The 21,679-nt window shown below is 41.6% G+C and overlaps 6 protein-coding genes across 8 annotated transcripts; 3 read left to right on the top strand and 3 right to left on the bottom strand.

Annotated features, from left to right (window-relative positions):
- The first annotated feature begins 82 nt into the window (after positions 1-82).
- On the top strand, positions 83-4,734 carry LOC135616724 (ubiquitin C-terminal hydrolase 22-like). Of its 2 annotated transcripts, none has more exons than XM_065116232.1 (3): positions 83-1,161; positions 3,076-3,191; positions 3,340-4,734. In XM_065116232.1, exons 1-3 carry the CDS (start codon positions 398-400, stop codon positions 4,023-4,025), a joined length of 1,566 nt encoding a protein of 521 aa, XP_064972304.1. In that variant the 5' UTR covers positions 83-397; the 3' UTR covers positions 4,026-4,734. The 2 variants fall into 2 exon arrangements, with proteins under 2 accessions (XP_064972304.1, XP_064972303.1); XM_065116231.1 differs by having other exon boundaries at positions 3,337-4,734.
- A 3,829-nt stretch (positions 4,735-8,563) lies between these two features.
- LOC135616723 (uncharacterized) lies at positions 8,564-10,327 on the bottom strand. The gene is made up of 3 exons (XM_065116230.1): positions 9,340-10,327; positions 9,024-9,098; positions 8,564-8,945 (listed from the first exon to the last, which is right to left on the bottom strand). Exons 1-3 carry the CDS (start codon positions 9,473-9,475, stop codon positions 8,695-8,697), a joined length of 462 nt encoding a protein of 153 aa, XP_064972302.1. The 5' UTR covers positions 9,476-10,327; the 3' UTR covers positions 8,564-8,694.
- A 5-nt stretch (positions 10,328-10,332) lies between these two features.
- LOC103990562 (chaperone protein dnaJ 8, chloroplastic) lies at positions 10,333-11,490 on the top strand. Its single transcript, XM_009409752.3, has 3 exons — positions 10,333-10,617; positions 10,947-11,015; positions 11,118-11,490. Exons 1-3 carry the CDS (start codon positions 10,387-10,389, stop codon positions 11,295-11,297), a joined length of 480 nt encoding a protein of 159 aa, XP_009408027.2. The 5' UTR covers positions 10,333-10,386; the 3' UTR covers positions 11,298-11,490.
- Positions 11,491-12,386: 896 nt separating this feature from the next.
- Positions 12,387-16,791, bottom strand: LOC135616721 (early nodulin-like protein 19). Of its 2 annotated transcripts, XM_065116228.1 has the most exons (5): positions 16,584-16,791; positions 14,005-16,523; positions 13,218-13,288; positions 12,804-13,026; positions 12,387-12,717 (listed from the first exon to the last, which is right to left on the bottom strand). In XM_065116228.1, exons 1-2 carry the CDS (start codon positions 16,744-16,746, stop codon positions 16,168-16,170), a joined length of 519 nt encoding a protein of 172 aa, XP_064972300.1. In that variant the 5' UTR covers positions 16,747-16,791; the 3' UTR covers positions 12,387-12,717; positions 12,804-13,026; positions 13,218-13,288; positions 14,005-16,167. The 2 variants fall into 2 exon arrangements, with proteins under 2 accessions (XP_064972300.1, XP_064972297.1); XM_065116225.1 differs by lacking the exon at positions 16,584-16,791 and having other exon boundaries at positions 14,005-15,033.
- On the top strand, positions 15,269-15,881 carry LOC135616722 (early nodulin-like protein 15). The gene is made up of 2 exons (XM_065116229.1): positions 15,269-15,443; positions 15,526-15,881. The coding sequence occupies exons 1-2, from the start codon at positions 15,269-15,271 to the stop codon at positions 15,879-15,881; spliced, it is 531 nt and encodes a 176-aa protein (XP_064972301.1).
- A 266-nt stretch (positions 16,792-17,057) lies between the features above and the next one.
- Positions 17,058-19,848, bottom strand: LOC135616720 (chorismate mutase 2, cytosolic-like). The gene is made up of 6 exons (XM_065116224.1): positions 19,691-19,848; positions 19,365-19,587; positions 18,001-18,087; positions 17,785-17,928; positions 17,606-17,698; positions 17,058-17,499 (listed from the first exon to the last, which is right to left on the bottom strand). Exons 1-6 carry the CDS (start codon positions 19,723-19,725, stop codon positions 17,263-17,265), a joined length of 819 nt encoding a protein of 272 aa, XP_064972296.1. The 5' UTR covers positions 19,726-19,848; the 3' UTR covers positions 17,058-17,262.
- Between the last annotated feature and the right edge of the window lie 1,831 nt (positions 19,849-21,679).

The raw sequence follows: 21,679 nt of genomic DNA, 5'->3' as shown, positions 1-21,679 counted from the left end.
AGCAACCCTTTTTATAAAAAAAAAGACATATATCAGAAATGCACTCGAAAGAAAAAGCCATTAGAGTCGGTCGTTATAGAGCTCCCTCTCTCCCTCCCCCAATCCAACGCCAAAGACGAAATTTTTGATCCGCCGCCGCCATCTTTCCTCCTCCGATCCCACCACCGCCGCATCAAATCCCCACCCCACCGCCTCAAACCCTCACTAATCCCAGCTCTATTCCCCCTCCAATCTCCCAAATCGAGGACAGAAGCCATCTTTTTTCGGCTCCAAATCGGAACAATCCTCGTTTCCCGTGCCATTTCTCCTGTGATTCTTCGATTTCTCGGTCTTCTTCCGTGTCAAATTCATCGCCTTTACTTCGAATTCCTCATCCGGGGATAGTTTATTTTCCCGGATGAATCTCGGGAAGCCACTTCCCTGTTCCCACCTCAAGGAGTACAGGAAGCACCATGGCTTGCAGGGCTACAGATCCCTCCAAACCCACTTCAGAACGGCCCCCAGTGGCCGCACGGCGGTTGGGAAGTTCCAATCGTTGATCCCGAGATGTAGCCTCTGCTCCCTCCGCCGCTGCCGCCTTTACCTCTGCCTGATCTGCTCCTCTATTTCTTGCTCCGACCACGCCGCTGCCCATTCTCAGGCGAACCCGGGTCACGAGATCGCGGTTGATGTCGACAGAGCTGAGGTCTTCTGCTGCGTCTGTGCCGACCAGGTCTACGATCCCGACTTCGACACCGCCGTTATGGCGAAGCAGTTCCTGGAGCTGCCCAAAGGTAGAGAGAAAGATCGGTGTCGGAAAAGGAGGGCCGCGCCAGCTCACGATATCGAAAGGGCATCATCGAGGGAGACTATTCTAGTGCTGGACTGCGGTGTCAAGAACCGATCCTGCCAACCTTTGAGACTGAGAGGATTGAATAATTTGGGAAACACTTGTTTCATGAACTCCGTGCTGCAGACGCTGCTTCACACCCCGCCGCTCAAAAATTACTTTTTGGGTGATTGGCACAATCGAGAGTTGTGCCGGAAGCAGAGGAGTAGGAGGAGGAGGAGGGCGGTGGAAGCCGGGGAATTGTCTTGTTTGGTTTGTGATGTCGACAGTGTGTTCTCGGAGGCATTTTCCGGGAATCCCACTCCGTATAGCCCTGCAAGGTTTCTCTTCAGGTGAGAGGTTATGTTGACTATGGAGAAGATCAATTTTGAATTGCATTTTTGTTGGATCACTGAATGAGATGATAACCTACTGAGTAGGCATTCAGTGTCTGCGGTAGTTTTTTCAAGCTTTGTGCCGAATTATAATCTTGTCATTTTTTACGGATCTTTGGTTCAAACAAATATATTTCCTGATGTGATGTAGCAATTGGTCGATGATTAGTAGATTTCTTGTCTCTTACTTTTTTCTTCATAAATTTGCATGAACTTCCAAGCTGAGATTTGTTCGATATTTGTATCGCTTTTGAACATGAAATTTCCGGAAGAATATTAAGTTTTGATGATTTACCTTACATGCTTTTTTCTTTGCATCACATGAATTCATCTTACTGATCTCCACTGATTGTCGTCACTACTGGTCCAAACACCGTGTTGTTCGACACTCATCAAATTGTAAGAAAGCACGCTAATCTATTTGTCGTACTCTCTCTTTTTCTACTTACCTTTGTTTGCCAAGCTTTAATAATGTGTCCCCTTGTTGATAGGATGCCTAAAACAGTCTGTTCCTTTTCTGTCTCTTTCCTATTGACTTGTTATTAGCTTTAGATACAACGCATAGTGTGATATATAGACACAATTCAAGTCTCAAAATGACTACTGGATAAGGTTGCTAAGGACAACACTTTCTCTGTCAATAGAAAGTTTGTTTGATGCATCCACCACCTGTAAATTCGTTAATCTTTTTTGCTTCATTTTTGCCTGTTTCCTGATCATTACTTCATATCATTGCCCATTTTTACTTTTAGGTTTCAGATTATACTATAATTGGTTGATGCTAGTTTATAGGTACAACCATCTATTATTGTATGATAAATGGCAACAAAGAAGATACTGAGATTTGTTAGGGATCGGTCACTGTCTGTCTCCATTAACGTTTCTTATTAAGGAAAATGTAATTTGTTTGGGGTGTTCAAAATTTTATATAGTGAATCAAACAACCTGATCATCTTTACATTCTCCAAAGTATTGGTAGTTCAAGAGGATGGAAACAAAAATGGGGCATTAAAAACCTTGAAAGTTGAGCTCATTTGGATAAATTATATCCATTTTCATCAGTTTGGTCTATTAGATTACCCTCCTGCTGTATTCAGATATCAAATTTTAAACCTTACAGTTCTGTAACTTTATCAGGCTTTCTATGAAAGAAAATATTTGTTTACAGACAAAACCCTCTGGTAGAAGATGATGGTCTTGAGCTTCTTCTATGTATTGTTCCTTAAGTTGTAATCAGTGAATCTCCTTTCTGAGTAATTATTTTATTGTGATAGGAAAACAGGTGGTGGTTGGATCCTAGCTTTCTTCTCTCCATCCTTTTCCTATAATCTTTCATCCAATATTTTGCTCATGGGTCTTTCTACAATGCTTTAAACAGTAGGTTTGCACCATTATTTTGCAATTGAATCCACATGGCTAGCCCATCAATTCTTCATTCAGCTTGCACATGAGAAGAGTTGTTGAATGTTGTCCCCTTTCTAAAAGCTTGTGCTTTGGAGTATAGTGGTCATCCTATCAATTAACATAACAAGGATGCATGTAGCTTAATGGATCTAGTTGTGTCATACTGTGTTGTATGGACTTTGCTGCATTTCCCACTAGAAAATCTGGACAGTGTAAAATGACCAAAAAACAAGAAAGAACCAGTGAAAAATAAGCTCGCTGGAATATGGTTGAATAAGAAAAAGCAGAGACAGAAAAAGTGAGCTCAATGTGGAGCTTATATGTTATCTCTGACTCACCAACTCTGACTATTTTCTGATTTTGACATGTTTTTTATTTTGAGACGACAATGTCTTTTGATGCCTTTAGTCATACATTAACTATAAACATGAAGGACAAATACCTGAAATGTTTTTGATTGTTTTGCAGTTGGTGGCAGCATTCATCAAACCTTGCCAGTTATGAGCAGCAGGATGCACATGAATTTTTTATCTCGATGCTCGACATGATTCATGAAAGTGAGAGGTCTACCCTTCAAAACAAAGGTTGGTTGGACCTTTGTCAAGTTTTATATTATTTTTACTATTCGTTTGACTTCTGTGTCTTTTATTCTGAAACCATATCTGGCACATGTTTTACTCTGTATCCTTTAAAGAGTTTAGCTTCTTACTACATCACTGCTTTCTACAGTAGGGTTTGGAGATTGCCATTGTATTGCACATAGAGTATTCTCCGGGGTGCTGAGGTCCGATGTCACTTGCACCATCTGCGGGTTCACTTCAACAACATATGATCCTTGTGTTGACCTCTCTCTTGATTTGGAGCCAAGTACTGACTCGAAATCCAACAAAAGTTCCAGAATATCTACCCTAATGGGATGCTTGGACCTTTTCACAAGGCCTGAGAGGTTGGGACCTGACCAGAAACTCTACTGTCAACACTGTGAAATGCACCAAGACTCCGTGAAGCAGATGTCCATCAGGAGGCTCCCACTGGTCCTGTGCTTCCATATAAAAAGATTCGAACATTCTCTTAGACGGGGAACATCGAAAAAAATAGACCAATACTTGCAGTTCCCTTTCTCACTGGACATGACGCCGTATTTGTCATATTCCATCATAAGAAACAGATTTGGCAATAGGATCTTTGCTTTTGAGGGTGATGAGTCAGATGTGTCCAATGATCTTTCATCGGAATTTGAGGTGTTTGCAGTAATCACACATACCGGAAGGCTGGAATCAGGACATTATTTGACCTATCTTCGGTTAGGAGAAAGATGGTACAAATGTGATGATGCATGGATTACCCAAGTAAGTGATGGAGCGGTACGAGCTTCTCAAGGTTACATGATGTATTATGTGCAGAAGCAAATCAAGTGACTCCAAATTACTTCTTCAGCTTCACGATGTTATCAAATGTGGTGTAGCCCAGTATGGCCAGTATCTTGTTGCCGCATGCAAGGCGTGACAAGGGAACACCGTCAAATGGAAGATGGCTGTGTTCAGGCAAAAAGAACGGTCCTCAGACAAGCTGATGATTCCTTGATCACCAACACATGACTGAAGGGATCTAAATAAAAAATTGTCATGTTCATTTCCCAGAGATCTCATTCCTTGTGCTTGAATTGGATTTGGCAGTCTTCCCTGATGTTACTAGATAAGAAGCAATGAGACAGCAGAGGAGGTTGCAAAGAAGACACCAATGTGGTCTGCTTGGGAATCATGCATGCAGCTTGAGAAACTAATTGTACTTCTAAACTCTTGAAGCTTCACATTCATATTCATTCCGATCCAAATCCTAACATAATAATCTAATTTGATCTGCTACTCCAGAGACACTGATCAACCGCGTCACTGCAATTATCTTTTATTTGGCCACTTATTTTGCTGTATGTTTAAGAACATGTAGCTACATCCAAGCAGATAGGAATTTGGCATAACTGCTTGTGTGAGCAATAGAATGATAATTTTGAGAGCTTGTGAGGCAACATTTGCTATGCCTCTGGCAAAAGTTATGGGGATGCTAGCTTGAGAAAATATGATGTATCCATTAGTTCCATATTGATCAATTCCGACATTTGTTTTTTGACTGTGCATGACCAGTGTTAAGTATCAAAATCCAAAGAAATGATCCTCACGAACTAAAACAGGAAGGCACAGAATTGCATTATTTTCCTTCAAAATCAAAAGTGTTTCCATGAACGGATTTGACAATTGATTTCTCAAATAGAACAACTACATATCCAAATATTTCATTCTCATTTCCGATTTTTAGGGACCAAACATAAGAAGAATCAATCAAACACTTTGTCATCATATTATGCCTCTCTATTGGGCACAGGGAGAGATTAAGATGGGCATCATCCAACCCATTTTTATTCTTATATGCAAGCTTAATCTCTAAGCTCTGCTGTTGTTTGGACCATTACTGCACTTAAGCACTGCCTCCAATGCTTTGCCTGATGGTAAGACCACCAAAGAAAAGGAAATCAGCAAAAGAAGTATTGTTGGAAGAGGTGCTTCTACCTTCCTAGATTGAGCTACACCAAAGACATCCTCTGTTCTTGCATCCTTCACAGGGTTCTATAAACTGGCATTTTACTGCTCTCGAGTGGATGTCAAATGCAGAAAGAGGAAAGCAGTAATTGTAATGTTATTCTCCCTACTGGAAGATAGTGTAATAAATATGCTGAAGGTCTCAATTCAAACAGGGTGATAAACAGTTGCTTGTGTCTGTTTTATGGGTTGTCATGGAAACTAAGAACAGAATCATCCACGGAAAGAGAATGATCTCATACCAACTCATCATAAAATATTTGCCTAACAATGCTTGCTTTGAGATGCTTCAAGATTGATGTAGGTGCTGTACTCTAACGAAGTGGAGTGGTCTTGGAGTTGCTTTGAGAAGGGACGCTACTGCTAATAATGTTAAAAGGCTAAGAATTTGTTGTTGAAGGAATGATTTTATTTATTAAAATAATATATATTTATATAGATTTGAGGGAGAAATTTTTTCAATTATATGTTTAAATTAGACATATATATTATGTTGATTGATCCTCAAATAGGATTAAAGAATGTAATGAATATAAAATTATTGTTTCATATTTACTTTTATCATAACATTCTACCATACTATCATAAGATTGAACTTATGTCAAGAATGTCAGAATGATACAACTAAAATATTGAACTTTATGAGTGAATCAATTAGTTGGTCAGAAGTATGGACTTAAGAAATACATAATTAACTTTTGACAACTTGATTTCTAACAAAATAAAAATCAATAACAATGTCTTTCGTGGGAAAGTGGAATACCATGGTAGAACATAGGTAAGTGGTATCGACATTATCATATTATATAGTAGGAATAGATTGGGAGGTGATGTCAAGTTCGTGTAGTAGATTGGTAACCCAATTGAGTTTTGCAACAGTGATAGTGATGACTCGATATTTAGCTTTAGTGGTGGATCTTGCGATTGTATTTTGTTTATTAAAACTTTAATTGTCAGATTTATAATATAATGTAGGTTGATGTAGATGTTATTACCTACCCAATTAATATCGACGAAGACATAAAGATGAAGTGATGAAGAAAACGTATTGTAGAATACGTTTTAGCATGAACCAATACATAATAGAGGGTCGATATATAAATTATGATAATTTATTGACTATAAAGAAAATGTTTGGATATGAAAGAGATAAATACTGTAAGAAATCAAGTATTTATTGATATTATATGGAATCTATAATAGGGCTACTATAATGTAATTTGAGTGACTCAATAGTGGAGATTGGGGTGATGAATTTTTTGACATCCTATATATTCATCTTTGATAATAGATTTTAAATGTACTTCTTTTGAGATAAGAAAAATCTAGAAGATTTGAACGTTGCTCTTACTCTCAAAAATAGCTTAAAGTTCCTAGGTTAGAGAATCAATCTATCAATTACTTAAGAAATTACTTAATTTGTATAAAATTTTTGTATGTGATAATAATGTCAACTATATAAACTAGTAAATATATAGTACAACATTATTTTTTATCATAGAAATAAAGAGATGCTAGATTTGGAGTTAACAAAGTCGGCTAATATAAAAAATAAACCAAGTTCAGTGTACCAGGTACTTCGAACTTGATGAAGTCTATAAATAGTTTTTCATAATTTACAAATATTGTTTGGATATTGAAGGCGAATGAAACAAAGTGGTTGTTGCAACATCTCTAATTAAAGTCCATTGTAAGAAAGTATTATTAACATCTAATTAGTGTACATCTTGAGTGATAACTAAACTCAAGATGATTCAAATTATCATTGACTTAACAACTAAACCGAAGATCTTTATGAAATCAACACCAGGTCAAACATTTTGGCCACCAGATGTGCCTTGCATTTGGCAATTGATCTATTTTATTTTCGCTTAATACGAAAGATTCACTTACACCTAATGACATTTTGTATGAAATGAAATGATATAAGGGTCCATGCTATATTATGAGTAGAGCATCATATTTATCACACATGACTTTACGTTAGTATAAAGATTTTTTTTGGATTTAGGTGATGCTTGTGAGTTCAATAAAGTTAGATGGAGAGTTTATAGTAGTGTATATATCATGAATTTAACATGATTTGAATATGTAAATTTGGGACTATGTTGTTATGTGATGTCCAAGCTCAATGGTATTATCGAGTCATGTTAAATGCATAAGAATTGGTGAAAAGTTAGTGATAAATACTTGATCAAGTTAATACACTTCGATGTCACTTGGTCGAGAAAAGGACAAAGACATCAATTGTGATGCCAAGAACATTACTTTATTCGTTGTTAATGAGAGAGTTGGTGAACAGATAGATGAAAAAAATTATAAATGAGGTGAGATGTTGCTAAACTAGAGTAATAAGAGAGTATATGTCTAGAGGAGAACTGCTAGTTGATATAGTAAGAGATACGCTTAAGGGGATTTGAGATGTATTCTTATAAACATAAAAATGGATGGTTGTTGTAGTGGCTCACAGAATGTGCAAGATTTAAAAAGGAAAAGGTAGACTCAATAAAAATAATATGATGTAAGGTTAAGGATTATAACACCAAAAAGTATTCTGTTCAAGAGAGTACCCGATGAAAATACAAGACTTGGATCTTAGTATTAACTTGTGTGAAGCATAGGGGTATAACTAGAGATAATACAAATAATCAAATACTTTTACTTTTTGAATGTTTGAGATTTTATGAAATAATTTTTCAAATGGTGACTAATGTTATAGGATTAGAGTAAGCATGTGGTTAATGAGAGACTTTTGTTTGAAAGGTTATTGACTAAAAGGCTAGTGGCATGGATGCCTAGTATAGGAGGGAGAGACTAGTTTCAACTATGTGTCAATACTTTCATTCGGTAGAGCCAACTAGTTGAGGCGTGTGCGATGGTGACTTGAGATTTTAGATAAGTAGACTATGGCATTGGGAAGACTTATGGCATGCGAAGAAGATTATTGGGCAAAACAATGAACTAATATAAGTAGATACTGTCGATGTAAAGAGCAGGTCGTGACCAACTCCGAGTGCTAATCATGGACACAAGCGATGGCCACAATGGCTAGGAGAAGAATAAAGGGAGAAAACCTTACTTAAAAACATCGAAACTATAATCTCATAAAAGGATGATTTTATTCATATTGGTAAAGTATATTTATATAACTTTGAGAAAGAGATTTTTCTTAATCATATATATATATATATATATATATATATATATATATATATATATATATATAATGATAATTGATCCTCAAATAAATTGATCAAAGATAAAAATATACAAGAAATATAAAATTATTATTCTATATTTATATTTATTATGATTTTCAATCATATGAAAGTGATCCTTATGTATCCTTCATGCTGATGAATCCATCCACTATGATCCAGGCTATGCCTTTAATCATAGGATTTATTTCGACAAGAACTGTTGAATGACATTACAGCCTGCATGACAACAAGCACTCTCGTCAGCATCATCGTCATCATCGTCTTGTTCGACTTCAACCGCAGGAGTGCAGGAAGAGGAGGAGCAACCCACCGACGAGTAAAGTGAGAGAGGACCGCGGCCACCGCCAGCTGGACGCCGAGCTGTTTCGCTGGTCCCTTGGTTGGCGGAGCGTCTGTGAGCCACCGCCGGCGCCCTTCCCACCTCCTTTCCCTGCACCACTTCCCTTCCCCGAGTGGCTTATGCTCGTCCCCTTATCCAAGTGCTCTTTATTCTCCCCTCTTTCCTTCACAGTCACATTTAAGCCTGCAAGCAGCTCAGTTAATGAGCATCCAAATATGGTGAAGGTTACAGAAACAAGATCTCCTACATCATGCAACCCACCCTGAAGTGGTTGAGCTTTTAGGAGCTGAGGTAGTCGCCGGGCCTCGTCATTTCCACCCAGAGTTCTTTGATCAGCTGAACACCAACAACAACAAAGTTGAAGCAAGAGAGTAAGCACGAAAGATAGGAGATGAGAGGCCTTCATGGATCCGACGAAGTGATTAGCTGCACAGTGACAAGCAGATACTCATGGGGATTTATACACATGAGATCGATGGTTTTCGCTTTGTAGAGAGGTGGTGGGAAATGGGTTCGCGTAAAGCATGGATTCTAATCGCACATGAACTCTGTACAACAAAGTAGATTGGAGCTCCACCTGCTCGCTGCCATATGTTCGTTCCCATGCAACTGGAAAGAAGGAAGAAAGCATCTTCCACAGCGTTATCCACAGCAATGCTTTGCTTGTATGCCACGACTTCTTCCCACAATACAACCATGTCATCAAACTTCATTCTTGCTCAAGACTACAATGGAACATGAGATATAGATCCACATTCCAATGACACATCAATATGAGCACGATATCATATCATATCATCTGTCTAATCACCATGAGTGACTATTCACATCATTCCATCAGAAATATATATATATATATACGAGAAATGTGATGATTATGTGACGTGGAAGTGATTTCCATGTTTTAAATGAGACGTAAAGATCATCCATGTTTGAAGCAGACAGAGAAATTGGTACCACATCTTATGTTATTGTCCCCTCGTGTACCACATAACAAAGATCGATACCGTTCCATGTTGCATCCGACGCATGACTGACGTGTATTTGGCGTGGAAGAAGCCGACAAAATTGCTCGATCAAATCCCTCCATAGATTTGTGCACCAACCACTAGATTCCTCATCGTACACATCGTTACCCGTTTCCTACCCTAGCGGGTCATGCTGCCGATCTCCTATCTCAGCCACAAGCAAGCGAGGTAGCCAAGTGGGTAAAAAAAAAAAAACCAAATTATTGGACATTTTTATATATGTTCGACCAAGTGGTGCCAAGTCACCAGGAAAACCGGCAATAATTATTAAAAGTGTACCGCATGAAAGGTACTCTAAAGTTTACCACTTCTTCTGGGCCACTTGTAGTCCTCACTTAGGTGGGGTGCTCTGCTGGGGACGATGTGCGAGTGCATTGAAATTATGATGTGACGTGGAATATAAATAGAAAAGCATAATTAAATAAAAGTGGATAAAATGTAGAAAGATAAGGAGATGGGTTTATGTTACGGTCACGTGCTATGCACGCTGCTTCTCGTTGCTTTGTTTCCTTTATAATTGGTTACCAACCCCTAATTCTTGGCAAAAGGCCTCACTTTTTGGGGGTTTCTGGGCTTGAGGAGTCGCGCTTCGGAGGATGGCGATGCCGATGGGGATGATGAACTCGATGGTTGCGTCTTCGTCTTCGATGGGGAATTGGGCGAGGAGGGGTGGGGTGGCGAAGGGAAGGAGGAAGGCGGGAAGGAGCAGAGGCGACGTGAGGTGCGCCGCCGCCGCAAGCTTGGCGGATCAGTATCGGATGCTTAGGGTTCAGCCAGGGGCGCCAGAGAAGGAGGTCAAGAAGGCTTTTAGGAAGCTCGCTTTGCAGGTTCCCCTCTTCCCTTCAATCTTTCTCCCTCCCTCCCTCTTATTCTTTTCACTCATTTGATTGTGGTGAGTTGTTTGGGTCTAGATCTGTTAAAACGGAGGGATTTTTGTCGCAAAATGGGTGGTCTGGGTTTAGTTTATCGCTTCTGGGGGAAATCTTGGAAGAGATCTCAAGAAGAATGATTTCAGAACACACTGCAATAAGATTTATTTCTGGCTTGTAATTGCTTTCTTGGCTCTTGACCTGTGGCCTGCATTAAAATTCTCAAAGGTTCCTTTTTGTGTCTTGTTTTGTGATCGTTCTAAATGTTTACATGGGATTGTTTGCAGTATCATCCAGATGTTTGCAAAGGTAGCAATTGCGACGTCCAGTTCCATCGCATCAATGAAGCCTATGATGTAAGTATCACCATGCATCAACCTGTTCTATTCTTTGAGATGCTTTGGATCAAAAAGAAGCCGAGCTTGGTTCCTGACAGAGTTGATCTATAACATCTGCAGATTGTAATGAGCAGCTTGAGACAAGCTGATCAGAAGCAGAAGCAAGAGCAATGGCAGCGGCCAGAATGGAGTAGTGATGGTTTCTCCGACGAGGGAATGTACGACTTGTGGGAGGAGTGGATGGGGTGGGAAGGGGCTGGCATCAGAGATTACTCCTCCCACATCAACCCTTACATCTGATCAGCCACAAAGCCAATTTTTGCTTCAAGATGACTACTTGAGAACAATGTATGTAAGATAGTGTCAAGTATCAGAAATTGGATGGGTGTATATGATTTCTGGGCTGTGGCAACCTTCCTATTTTTTGTGGGAACGGTGGTCATTGTTCCCAGCAAAACTTCTGGCAATGAAATGTTTGGTCATTTCCCAGCAACTTCTGGCAGTGACATGTATGTGTTCATTGTCGATTTGAAAGTAGTTCTGAGTCCACATGATTTTGGATGTGAAGTTTGATACCTAAACTTAACTAAAGGGGTAGAAATCAGATACATTAAGAGTTGTTGGGCAAGCTTCAATTAATTGGTGTGTGTTCATCTCTATCCTATTGCCTCTCAGTTGCAGCACCATAAGCTTCCTATCCTGAATGCTTGTGGCTTTTTCTGGTTAACTGTGTTTAGGGGTTATCAATGATTTGAGGCTTCACAAACTCTACAGATATAAGAAAAATTGAAGATTTCTTTTCTCAGATCAAGTTGTATATATCAATCACTCAGATACCAGAAGGTAGCTTCTATAGAGCTAAGTTAAATCTTTCCATGCCATAGGATAGAACTTTTCTTCAGCATCTTCTTATGTTGGGGGAGACAAATCATCCATGACCATCCAATGTCACAACATGATGCAGCACAATGGATCAGCAAAAAACTATATGGCCATTCTTCACATCATTAAACACACTCAGTAATGAACAGCATGTACCTATAATCCATATGATTATTCTTAATGCTTAAACAACTGCTTACAATGTCATGTCCACGAAATTCATCTTAAAAATCTATATGGCGGTTAGTAAACATCCCAACATGTTGCACTCTAAACTAGATCAAGTCGACATACCTTGAATACAAAGTCCAAATTAAAAGTGAAATCAGGGGAAAACAGATAAATTATATATAAGCTGCTTGAAGCTCTGATGGTGGATCCAAAGGTGACTGATGAGGGCATATTGAAAGATAGCTAGATGAGGTAGCTTTAGGATCCATTTAATGGATAATACTGTGGAGTATCAAGACATTCCACCATTCATAATGTCAACTCTAATGGCAAATATGTAGAACTGATTATTCTGATTGATTCACCAAATTCATACTAGGAACACCAGTGGCATTAATAAGGCATAATATTTTGAAGTAACTTACCTCTCAATAAAGGGCATGGCTTTTCACCCTTTATGACATAGATTAACCTACACCCTCAAAGCTACCTGATCTTGCCATGTGATCTTTCTCTTCACCACCCGGTTTGATCCACGACCGACATCTCGGCAAATCAAGGGCTTGAGATCATTAGCCACATCATCACAATCCATCAAACTCTTCCTCAACTTATCAGCTTTTGCGGGCCCTAAGCTGACCTGTTGTTCATCCAAACCTTCACCAATCTGCCATGAGGACGTTCAGAAAATATTATTTCTCCTTTTTTGATTGTCAGTCACTTAGGCATGTAGCTTGAGATTGCATTACTTACCGACAAGGAAACCTGGTTCAAGTCTATTACTGCTGGGGTGCTTCGGAAAGAAGCATCTCTGACTATGGAACTCTGGTCTTTGGCAGGGAATTGAAAAGACGGATTTGGAGGTTGATCGATCATGAACAATTGGGTCGGGATACTCTGTAGTTTCTTGTTCAGCCTAAGTGGAGCTTGTCGTGATGGATTCATCGATAGACTTTCATATTTTCTCCGCAAGAATCTGTCGGATAGAGATGAACAGGATTAGTCATTGCAATGGCAAATGTTCTTGAACAAGTTTACTCACAAACCGAATGAATATTGATCGCAACTACCGATTTCTCACTAGAAACTTTTGAATTATTTGGAAACATAAGGCAAACATGGAAAAAGAATATAATGTTGAAAAAGCCAAAAGGAAGAGGTTATAACTTGATTTCAGCAAGAAGCTTCAATTTCTTCTGATCCACCTTCTGCAATTTCCTCCTTTTTGCTTCAGTTTCCTGAGATATAGACTTGTAAGATTTTTGAAGAAACAAAGTTGCTGGGATGAGTATAAACTGTACAGGAATTATGGTGCCCAAGAAAGCTTATATTCTTCTAGTTAGTATGCCTACACCAAATGAACTGATAAATTATTTCTTAACCCATACTTAAACAAAGGCACTCTCCTTAACTGAAACAGAAATGATAAGTAGATCTTTCAAAACTCAAAATCAAGAGTATAACCCGTCGTATGGCCGACGAGCAATGATTTAAACATCTATATCTGAAAAATCACAATTTAGAGAAAATAAAACAACAAAAGGCAACATCAAGAGACATAGATCTAGTCATTCAAGCAGACTGGCTTGGAAGCAAGAATAATGAAGAAACCTAACACATAATTCTTGGTTTTTATTTTCTTGAGAAAACTCATCTTAAAATTTTGATTAACAGATGCAACCTAAAATTAATAATTTTTATGCGATACCAAACCTTAACTATACATCTAAAGTGCTTCATGCTGAAAAAACATAGGGCTTTTTAGATTATTGAGTCCAAAAGTAATTCAAGTCCAAGCACCTTAATATGAGATTGCACCATCATACAATAAGCCAAGTAAAAAGAAGCCCTAATCACCAAGATCAACGAGATAAGAAAAACCCTAAGCACAGCTCTCCCAGATTCATACACGGACCACAAATAATTTAACCAAGAAGAAACCCAAAGGTCTTACCTTTAGCAGATTCTCGTAATCCTGCAGGAGACTCTGGTGCCTGAACCTCGTTTTCGCCTCCTGGCTAACAGGATAATAAGTGGATGGCGGAGAAGACTCCATGGCCGATCTCTTCCCCTTCTTCATCAACATGGCCGCAAAATCGAACCTTTAGAAGGCAGAAGAGGAGAGAAACCCAGATGGAAGGCACCGGATGGGAGAAGGTTCCAACTTTGCAAAGAGAGAGGAGATGGTGGAGAAACAAAGGTGGGGTTTCTTCCTTCCCCTGTCTCCCCCTGAGGTCTGACCATGACCAAAAGGCCCATATGAATTGGGAACAGGAGGGGGGTTACGGTCTTCCTGCTTGGCGGAGACGGGTGGGGAGTTCTCCTGGCTGCAGAGGGGCATTTCTGGTAAGCCAGGGCAGAGAGAGAGAGAGAGAGGTTTGGTTGGGTGATGCATATCTGAGGACACCTATCTTTCTTGCGTTGTCTTCCCCCTTTTTTCTCACCTCACCTCTTTCCTTTTCGGTCTTGGCTTCGGTTGTTCTCCCCTCACACAGCTCCTGGTCCAGATGGGCCATCGGGAACAAAGATGGCTACGCGAGGGCATGCACTCTTCCTTGGAGGGTGGAGATTCTTCTGTTTTGCTTCCTTGGCTTGGTTGACAGGGAAGGGTAGAGAGAGAAATAGAGAGACAGGGAGGGTAAGGTGGTGCATATGATGGGAAGAGGAGATGAATGCGCAACATAGCGTTGATTGGGTTGCACAGCAGCGCATTCCTTAACCCTTCGATTTGAGGGTTGATTCGGTCGCACAGCAGCGCATTCCTCGATCCTTCTAGTTGATGGTTGATTAGGTTGCTGCAACATTGCAGCACAGCAGCCCATTCATCAACCCAGCGTAAGGTGGTGCATAAATAGAAGATCCGGGGTTCTTCTATTTGATGCCTTTTTACCTATAACGCGTTGTTCTAATAGTGATGTATCATATTCCCACTCGTCGATCCTTCATGATCTAAAAGATGAATCATGACCGTCCATAATCAATCTCCTTCAAATATATTAGATTCAATTCCCGATCGAATCAGATTCGAATCCAGAAAAATTCTATCGATCCAATCAACCAATTCAACGCGCCACCTGATGACCTGTCCCAGTAAATCTACTCGACCGTTGATCTCCAACGGCTATTCCCTCTTCGTCTTCCACCTTAAGTAGCGCCGGAGTGGCTCGACCAGCTTCCCAACCAAGCCATCAACCCAATCTCTCTTCTCGGCGTCACCCATGTCTTCATCATCGCTCGTCTGCCTCACCCTTCTCCTCGTAAGCTTCACTATCTCGGAAGCAAGAGACTTCTTGGTCGGGGGCGACGACCAGGCCTGGAGAGTCCCACCCACCACCAACGACTCCCTCAACCGGTGGGCCGAGAAGAATCGGTTCCAAGTCGGCGACTCCCTCGGTAATCTTCGCTCATCCTTCATGCTTCCCTCTGTGTCTACTGGTGAAGGCAGAACGGTCGCTGACGCGGCTCCTGCATGCAGTTTGGAAGTACGACGCCGCGAAGGACTCGGTGCTGCAGGTGACCAGGGAGGCGTACTTGAGCTGCAACAGGTCGAGCCCGGTGGCGGAGCACAGGGATGGGACGGCCGTGGTGGAGCTGCACCGCTCGGAGGCGTACTACTTCATCAGCGGCGCGGAGGGGGCTTGCGAGCAGGGGGAGAAGCTGATCGTGGTGGTGATGTCGGAGCGGCACTCGCTTCGCGGCGGTCTCGCTCCGGCTCCCGGTCCGACGGAGTTCGAGGGCCCGGCGGTGGCGCCAACCAGCGGAGCTTCGACGACGGTCGTACTGAAGAGCGGAGTCGCGGCTGCTCTGCTGGTGTTGGGGATCATACTGTGATGGTGTGGTGATGACGACGACGCATGCGATTTATATTCTTATATTCTTTTATTCTATACAGTGCTTATTATTTGGGATTATATGTGCTATGTGAGTCTATTTGGTAGCTAAATTTCACATCGAAATGTCGATTCAATTCACATTAAACCACCAAAATTAACACTCAAATTAACAAGCAATTCTACCAAACAATCCGATCTTAGAGAACAAAGAATGATGACGATGACATACGACCATACCGACCGAGATCAAATCGATATCAAACATATGAAGTGGCCGCCTTGGATCAGATACCGACACCAGATCCGATCACCATCGAAGCCGCGGCGGCGACGAGGAGAGCCGCGGCGTTCGACGGCCACGGACGGAGCCCCGGGGCGGCGGATCCGGCGGCGCCGTGGGTGGATGCGTTGGGTGGAGCGGCGGAGGAGGCGTTGAGGGGGTGGACGACGGTGACGGAGACCTTCATGCCGCTGAAGCAGAAGCCGTTGCCGCAGATGAAGTAGTAGGTCTTGGCCTGGTCGAGGGGGATGAAGTCCTTGCCGGAGCTCCAGTTGCCGGCGAGGCCGTCCATGGTGCAGTTGTCGTACCCCGTCTTGTTCACCTCGAACACGTTGTACATGTTCTTCTGGTACCTGAAGGCTGCGGCCACCAAAAGGTCAGGGTGGGGATGGAAACGGGAGGGGGATACGAAGGGCTTACAGATGAGGTCGTTGACGTAGAAGGTCTGGTTGTTGGCCCACAGCGTGTAGTTGATGTTGGGGTTCCACCCGAGGTGGCCGCCGACGATGTGGTCGGTGGCGGAGACGAAGGCCACGGCGACGGAGAGGAGGAGGAGGAGGAGGCGGAGCTGACGGAAACCCATTTGGGCGAGCTGAAGCCGTACACAGACGACAGAGCACAGTGAAGTGGGATGGGGAAATAATGGCGTAGGAAGCAGGGAAGGAGGTGTAAAATTACAAACATAACCCTGGATATCATCGGCATCGCGAACGGCTCGATGGTAGCTTTAATTTGAAACGAACGGTGGATCTATTGTGCCAACTTGTCAATATCTTACCAGCTTGATTTCACGGGTCCCACGACAATCTGTGGCAATCTGCTACATCTCAGGCTGTAAAGCATACACTTACAACTCATTTCAGGCTGTAAACATACAGAACTCACAGAGTCCAATCGCCTAAACCACATCCATATCTCAGTTACATAAATTTCAAGTTCATTACCGAATCGATGATAGAACAGAGGAAGAAAACAGATGAATTCAGGAATTCAAGAGCTGGAGGAATCAGTAGCATCACAAGAGGCTCCTTTATTCTGTATTTGAAACAACGAAAACAGCAAACACACCACTCGAAGAAGAAATTGGATGCAAAAACTATCAATTAAGACGTCGGAGAAGGTACTCCACTTCGATGTCCTTGGTCAAGGGTATAACCCACTCGTCATAGAGACGAGCAACGACCGCAGGATCCACCTTGTACTTGGTTTCATCATCGAAAGTTTTGTCCTCCAAGGTTACGGTTTGCCCGAACACCATGGCTTTCTTCAGCACCCTTCTTTTGACCATCTCTTCGACAGCCTCAAACGTTAACAACTTCATCAAAGCATCCCTATCCTGCACAAGCAGCAAAGAAGAAGCCACTTCATAATTCTAAGTGCTTTTCTCTTCCAACAGCCAATAGAAGGTAGAACCAGCTGTATCAGTGAAAGGCAACCGATACCTTCGCACAAATTGCTGTCATATAATCTTGTGGAGCATCTCTAAACTTCACCTCCGCAACATACTTGCCATAGTGGATTCTTCGTGAGAGGGCCTGGACAGACAAAATATTCTGCTGAGTGCTCGTCAGATGTATATTGTTCACAGTGACAACAGGCACAAACAAAAATTGATTTTCACCTGCAAACACACAAGATCTGCTGCCGCTGTCGATGTGTAGTTGCCATCATCTCCTTCGACAGTGAATAGTGGGAGCAAATCATTAAAATACATGTTCCAGATGGCATTATTTGCAGTAACAGATGCAGATGCTGGATGGAAGACCTACAATTGGATCATCCTGAGCACAAGTAGAACAGACATCCTAAAATGTGAGACTCAAAGTTTGATGCTCACCTCTGGGAAGTTGTAAGGAATCCCGGATGGTGCAGGAAGATCATCTGGGAAGAAAGATACCTCTTCTGGGTTTTGATATCGACCGAACTGTGACACATTTAAGTGTCATTTTAGCTTATACAGATTATTAGTAACTGTGAGAAACGAAGATGAAGTTTCACCAATTAGATTAGGATTAGTATGTTGGACTGTCTACTTGGATCATTCGATGCAAAAACTAAACTGTATTTGGATTACCAAAATTTCTTGACTGCAAGAACAAACTAGCACACTGAATACAGTTGATGCAGTAATCTAACTTAGTTTGTTCTTGCAGTCAAGAAACTTTGGCCATCCAATTACAGTTCATTAATGTAGACAGTAATGCAGGGAAAAAGATAGACCTCATGATGAACCATAAAGGGATCATCGAAAAGGCCAAAATAATGGGTTTCAGATGACATTTCAAAGTATCAGAGGGGTGGATGTTTCACTAATTTATACATAAAGAACAAGATATTTGGTAGGAAAAAGAATAATTATTATCTAGTTGTAGTCCAAATGCTTAAGAACCATGAAGAGAAGTATGAGCCCCTATCTTTCTTTCTAGCATTGCTACACAATCACCCGTGCAACAACAGATAAAAAGTTTGGATAGCCTGTTCTTCTAAACAACCAAAGCCAAATGGCATGTTTCTCTAAACAACTCAATTCTCCCACAATCACGAGATCAAAGTTTGCTTCCAACAGGGACCAAATTATCCTATCGATTTCACCTTAAGAATATGCCTAAAATTCAAGGATCCAATTCTCTAACTGATAATTTTTCCCAAAAGAGGATGCCCAAATTCAAGGACTAAACAAGACCAATTTCTGACCGATTCCTCCTAAAGAAAGCACCCAAATCAAGAGGTTGGATCTTTTCATTAGATTCTAATAGTGACAAATTTCTCATACTAATGAGCAAATTTCCATGGAAGAGAACCAAATTCAAGGACCAACTTCTTCTATTCTAGAAGGGACTCCTGGTTGGCATCAAAGCCCACAAGCCTCAAATCGTCCTTGACCATATGTAGACTACAAGATGCTTCGAATCCAGGTTAACCCCCCATAAGCGTGGAAGGAGCTACACAGGATCTGATCAAATGACAAAGGATCCCTTGAATGGTAAGGAATTGACACTAAATAGAAGATCAAGTGACTTCAGAAATGGAACAATTATTACCACTAAAATTCTTTCTTATGGTATATGTATCTTGATCTCTTCTTTGATTCGATAGTCGAGACGCTCTCGTTGGCGAGCACATGACCTATGTGCATGCGATTCTACAGCAAATCGTGAAGTGGGCGGCCAAAAGAATGAGAAAAGAGAGCAAAGACGGGACCTTTGCCTGAAGAACCTCCGCCCCTCTGGCGAAAGCCTCGACGAGGGAACGGCCCCCCTGTTGGGGGAGCAAGCACGGGTCGTACGCGGGGGCGTTGTAGGGGAACCTGGCCCTCTCGATGAGGGCGAAGACGATGGAGTCCTCCTGCCGAATCAGCGCGTCCCTCACCCATCCCAGCGTCAAATCCTGCGGCGGTGGCGCCTCCTTCTCCTCGTCCATCTCGCTGCAACGGAGGAAGGAGAGCAGAGAGTAAAGAAGAAGAAAGGGAGAAGAGGAGTCGGCGGAGTGAGAAAAAAATGTCGTCTTTTGAGAGAAAGTGGGGAGACCTGGTGGCGGCGGTGGAGTGTTCCGTGGAAGCCATTAGCGCGTGCCGTCGGAGTCGGAGTGGGTTCCTTGGAAGCGAAGGCGAGAGATGCTGCGATTGCGGGAAGCAAGCACTCGATCCTTTCTCTTTTGTGACCTTCGTGCGGGACCCGCCGGTGGGGTTCTTTCAATCGCCTCACGGGTATACGGAGACCGGTTGGGACGCGGGTAAGTTTCATATGGCTCTTCCACCTGAAATCATTAGATCGTTATTACGCGCGTAGCATAGCATATAAACCAACTCAATCATACGGGACATATCATAATGTGCACTCAAATTCTAAAGCTATAATGTTGTATTAATATGTGGAATAATTTGAAAGCTCGATCTCTGTGACAGGAAAAGGTATTTGGGTAATAACAACAAATTTGTCGCAAGTGAAAACAGCAAATGATCGGTAAAAACAAATCATTTGTCTTCACACATAGAGAATCCGAGGAAAATAAAATAATAAGTCTTTTTTTAGTCCAATCACTCATTAGCAAAAGTGAAAACTAATTAATCTTCTGTAGTTAAATAATATCTCGATTCTTATATTAAAATATTTATATTAAAATTTTTATAATTATAAAAATAAAATATTTAACTCTATTTATCCGACTATCATCGATTTCACTAACGGAAGATACAGCAGCACATGCATAAATGTTATGAAAATGATGAATAAAAAGATATCTTCAATAATGGTGATGGATGATGACACCATGGTGGTTGTTGTAGTATTGGTCAACGAAAGCGACATAATGGTTGACGAAAGCGACATAATAGTCGACCTTGTCAATGTCGATCCAAACATCGACAACAAGGAGAAAAATGAGGCAGAGCGATGAGACATCTGCGTTGTCTTCGGAGGAGGAAGAGGAGGGAAGTGAGGCATCTATGTCAACAATGCACTACTCAATCTCATCTTCCTCCTCTAGTATCACTTTGCATCTCATCAGCATTGAAAGAGGAAGACGAAGATGAGATACATGAGGCATTTGCATCGCTAACGATAAAGAGAGAGGAGGAAAAGGCACGTAAGGCAAAGTGAAGTGGTTTGCGATTAAAGTAAATTGCTCATGACGAAACGCAAACAAGATTTTTATAGTGGTTCGGTCGTCGTGACCTATATCCACTCCGCCGATTTTTCTTCCATCGAGGCCACCAGCATCCACTATTGGTCTTCCTTCAATAGGCGAAGACCAACCACCTTTTACAGCTCTTTCTCCTTTTACCGGGTTTAGGAGATAACTCTTACACTCCCACTTACTCACCTCTCAAACTATTCTAACACTTAGAACTTTTGAGAGGAGTTTACACAAGATTACAGTAGCGTTTCTTTCTTTCTATTTTTACTCTCAATTCTTGTATTTTTTAACCAAAGATGAGGGAGGTATTTATAGGCCTTAAGTTGATTCAAACTTGGAGCCTAAAAATATCTCATCCCGGGTTTCCTGGGTACGGGCGATACCATCGCCTGTTCTGGGTGGTACCACCGCTCAGACTAGCGGTACTATCGCCTGCAGCCTCTCGGAGACTGTGCCTGGGTGGTACCACTGCCTGACATAGTCTCGGAGACTGTGCCACGACAGTGTTACCTCTTGGGCCACTGTTTGGGCCTTTTCATTGAGCCCAACACAGTTCATACATGGGCCCAATTGGCCTCTAATTGAGTTGGCCCTATTCCAATCTCAATTATGTGCTAACTACAAATTCTAAGACATTTACTAAGCTAAACAAGTCCATAAGTCTAGGTTCTTCCAGCGAACTTCCGACGAACTCTTAGCAATGTTCTAGCGGACTTCCAACAAGCTCCTGGACTTCACGACGATCTTCTTGGCGAGTTCTGACGAGCTTCTTCAGCAAGCTCCTGGACTTCTCAATCTATTCCAACAGAACTTCCGACGAACGTCTGGACTTCTGACGAACTTTCGAACTCCCAATGAAATCACATTCTTGACTCTAGGAC

Source organism: Musa acuminata, chromosome BXJ2-7 (genome assembly GCF_036884655.1).
Source record: "Musa acuminata AAA Group cultivar baxijiao chromosome BXJ2-7, Cavendish_Baxijiao_AAA, whole genome shotgun sequence".
Taxonomy (NCBI): Eukaryota; Viridiplantae; Streptophyta; class Magnoliopsida; order Zingiberales; family Musaceae; genus Musa; species Musa acuminata.
This window is presented reverse-complemented; position numbering and strand designations above follow the sequence as displayed.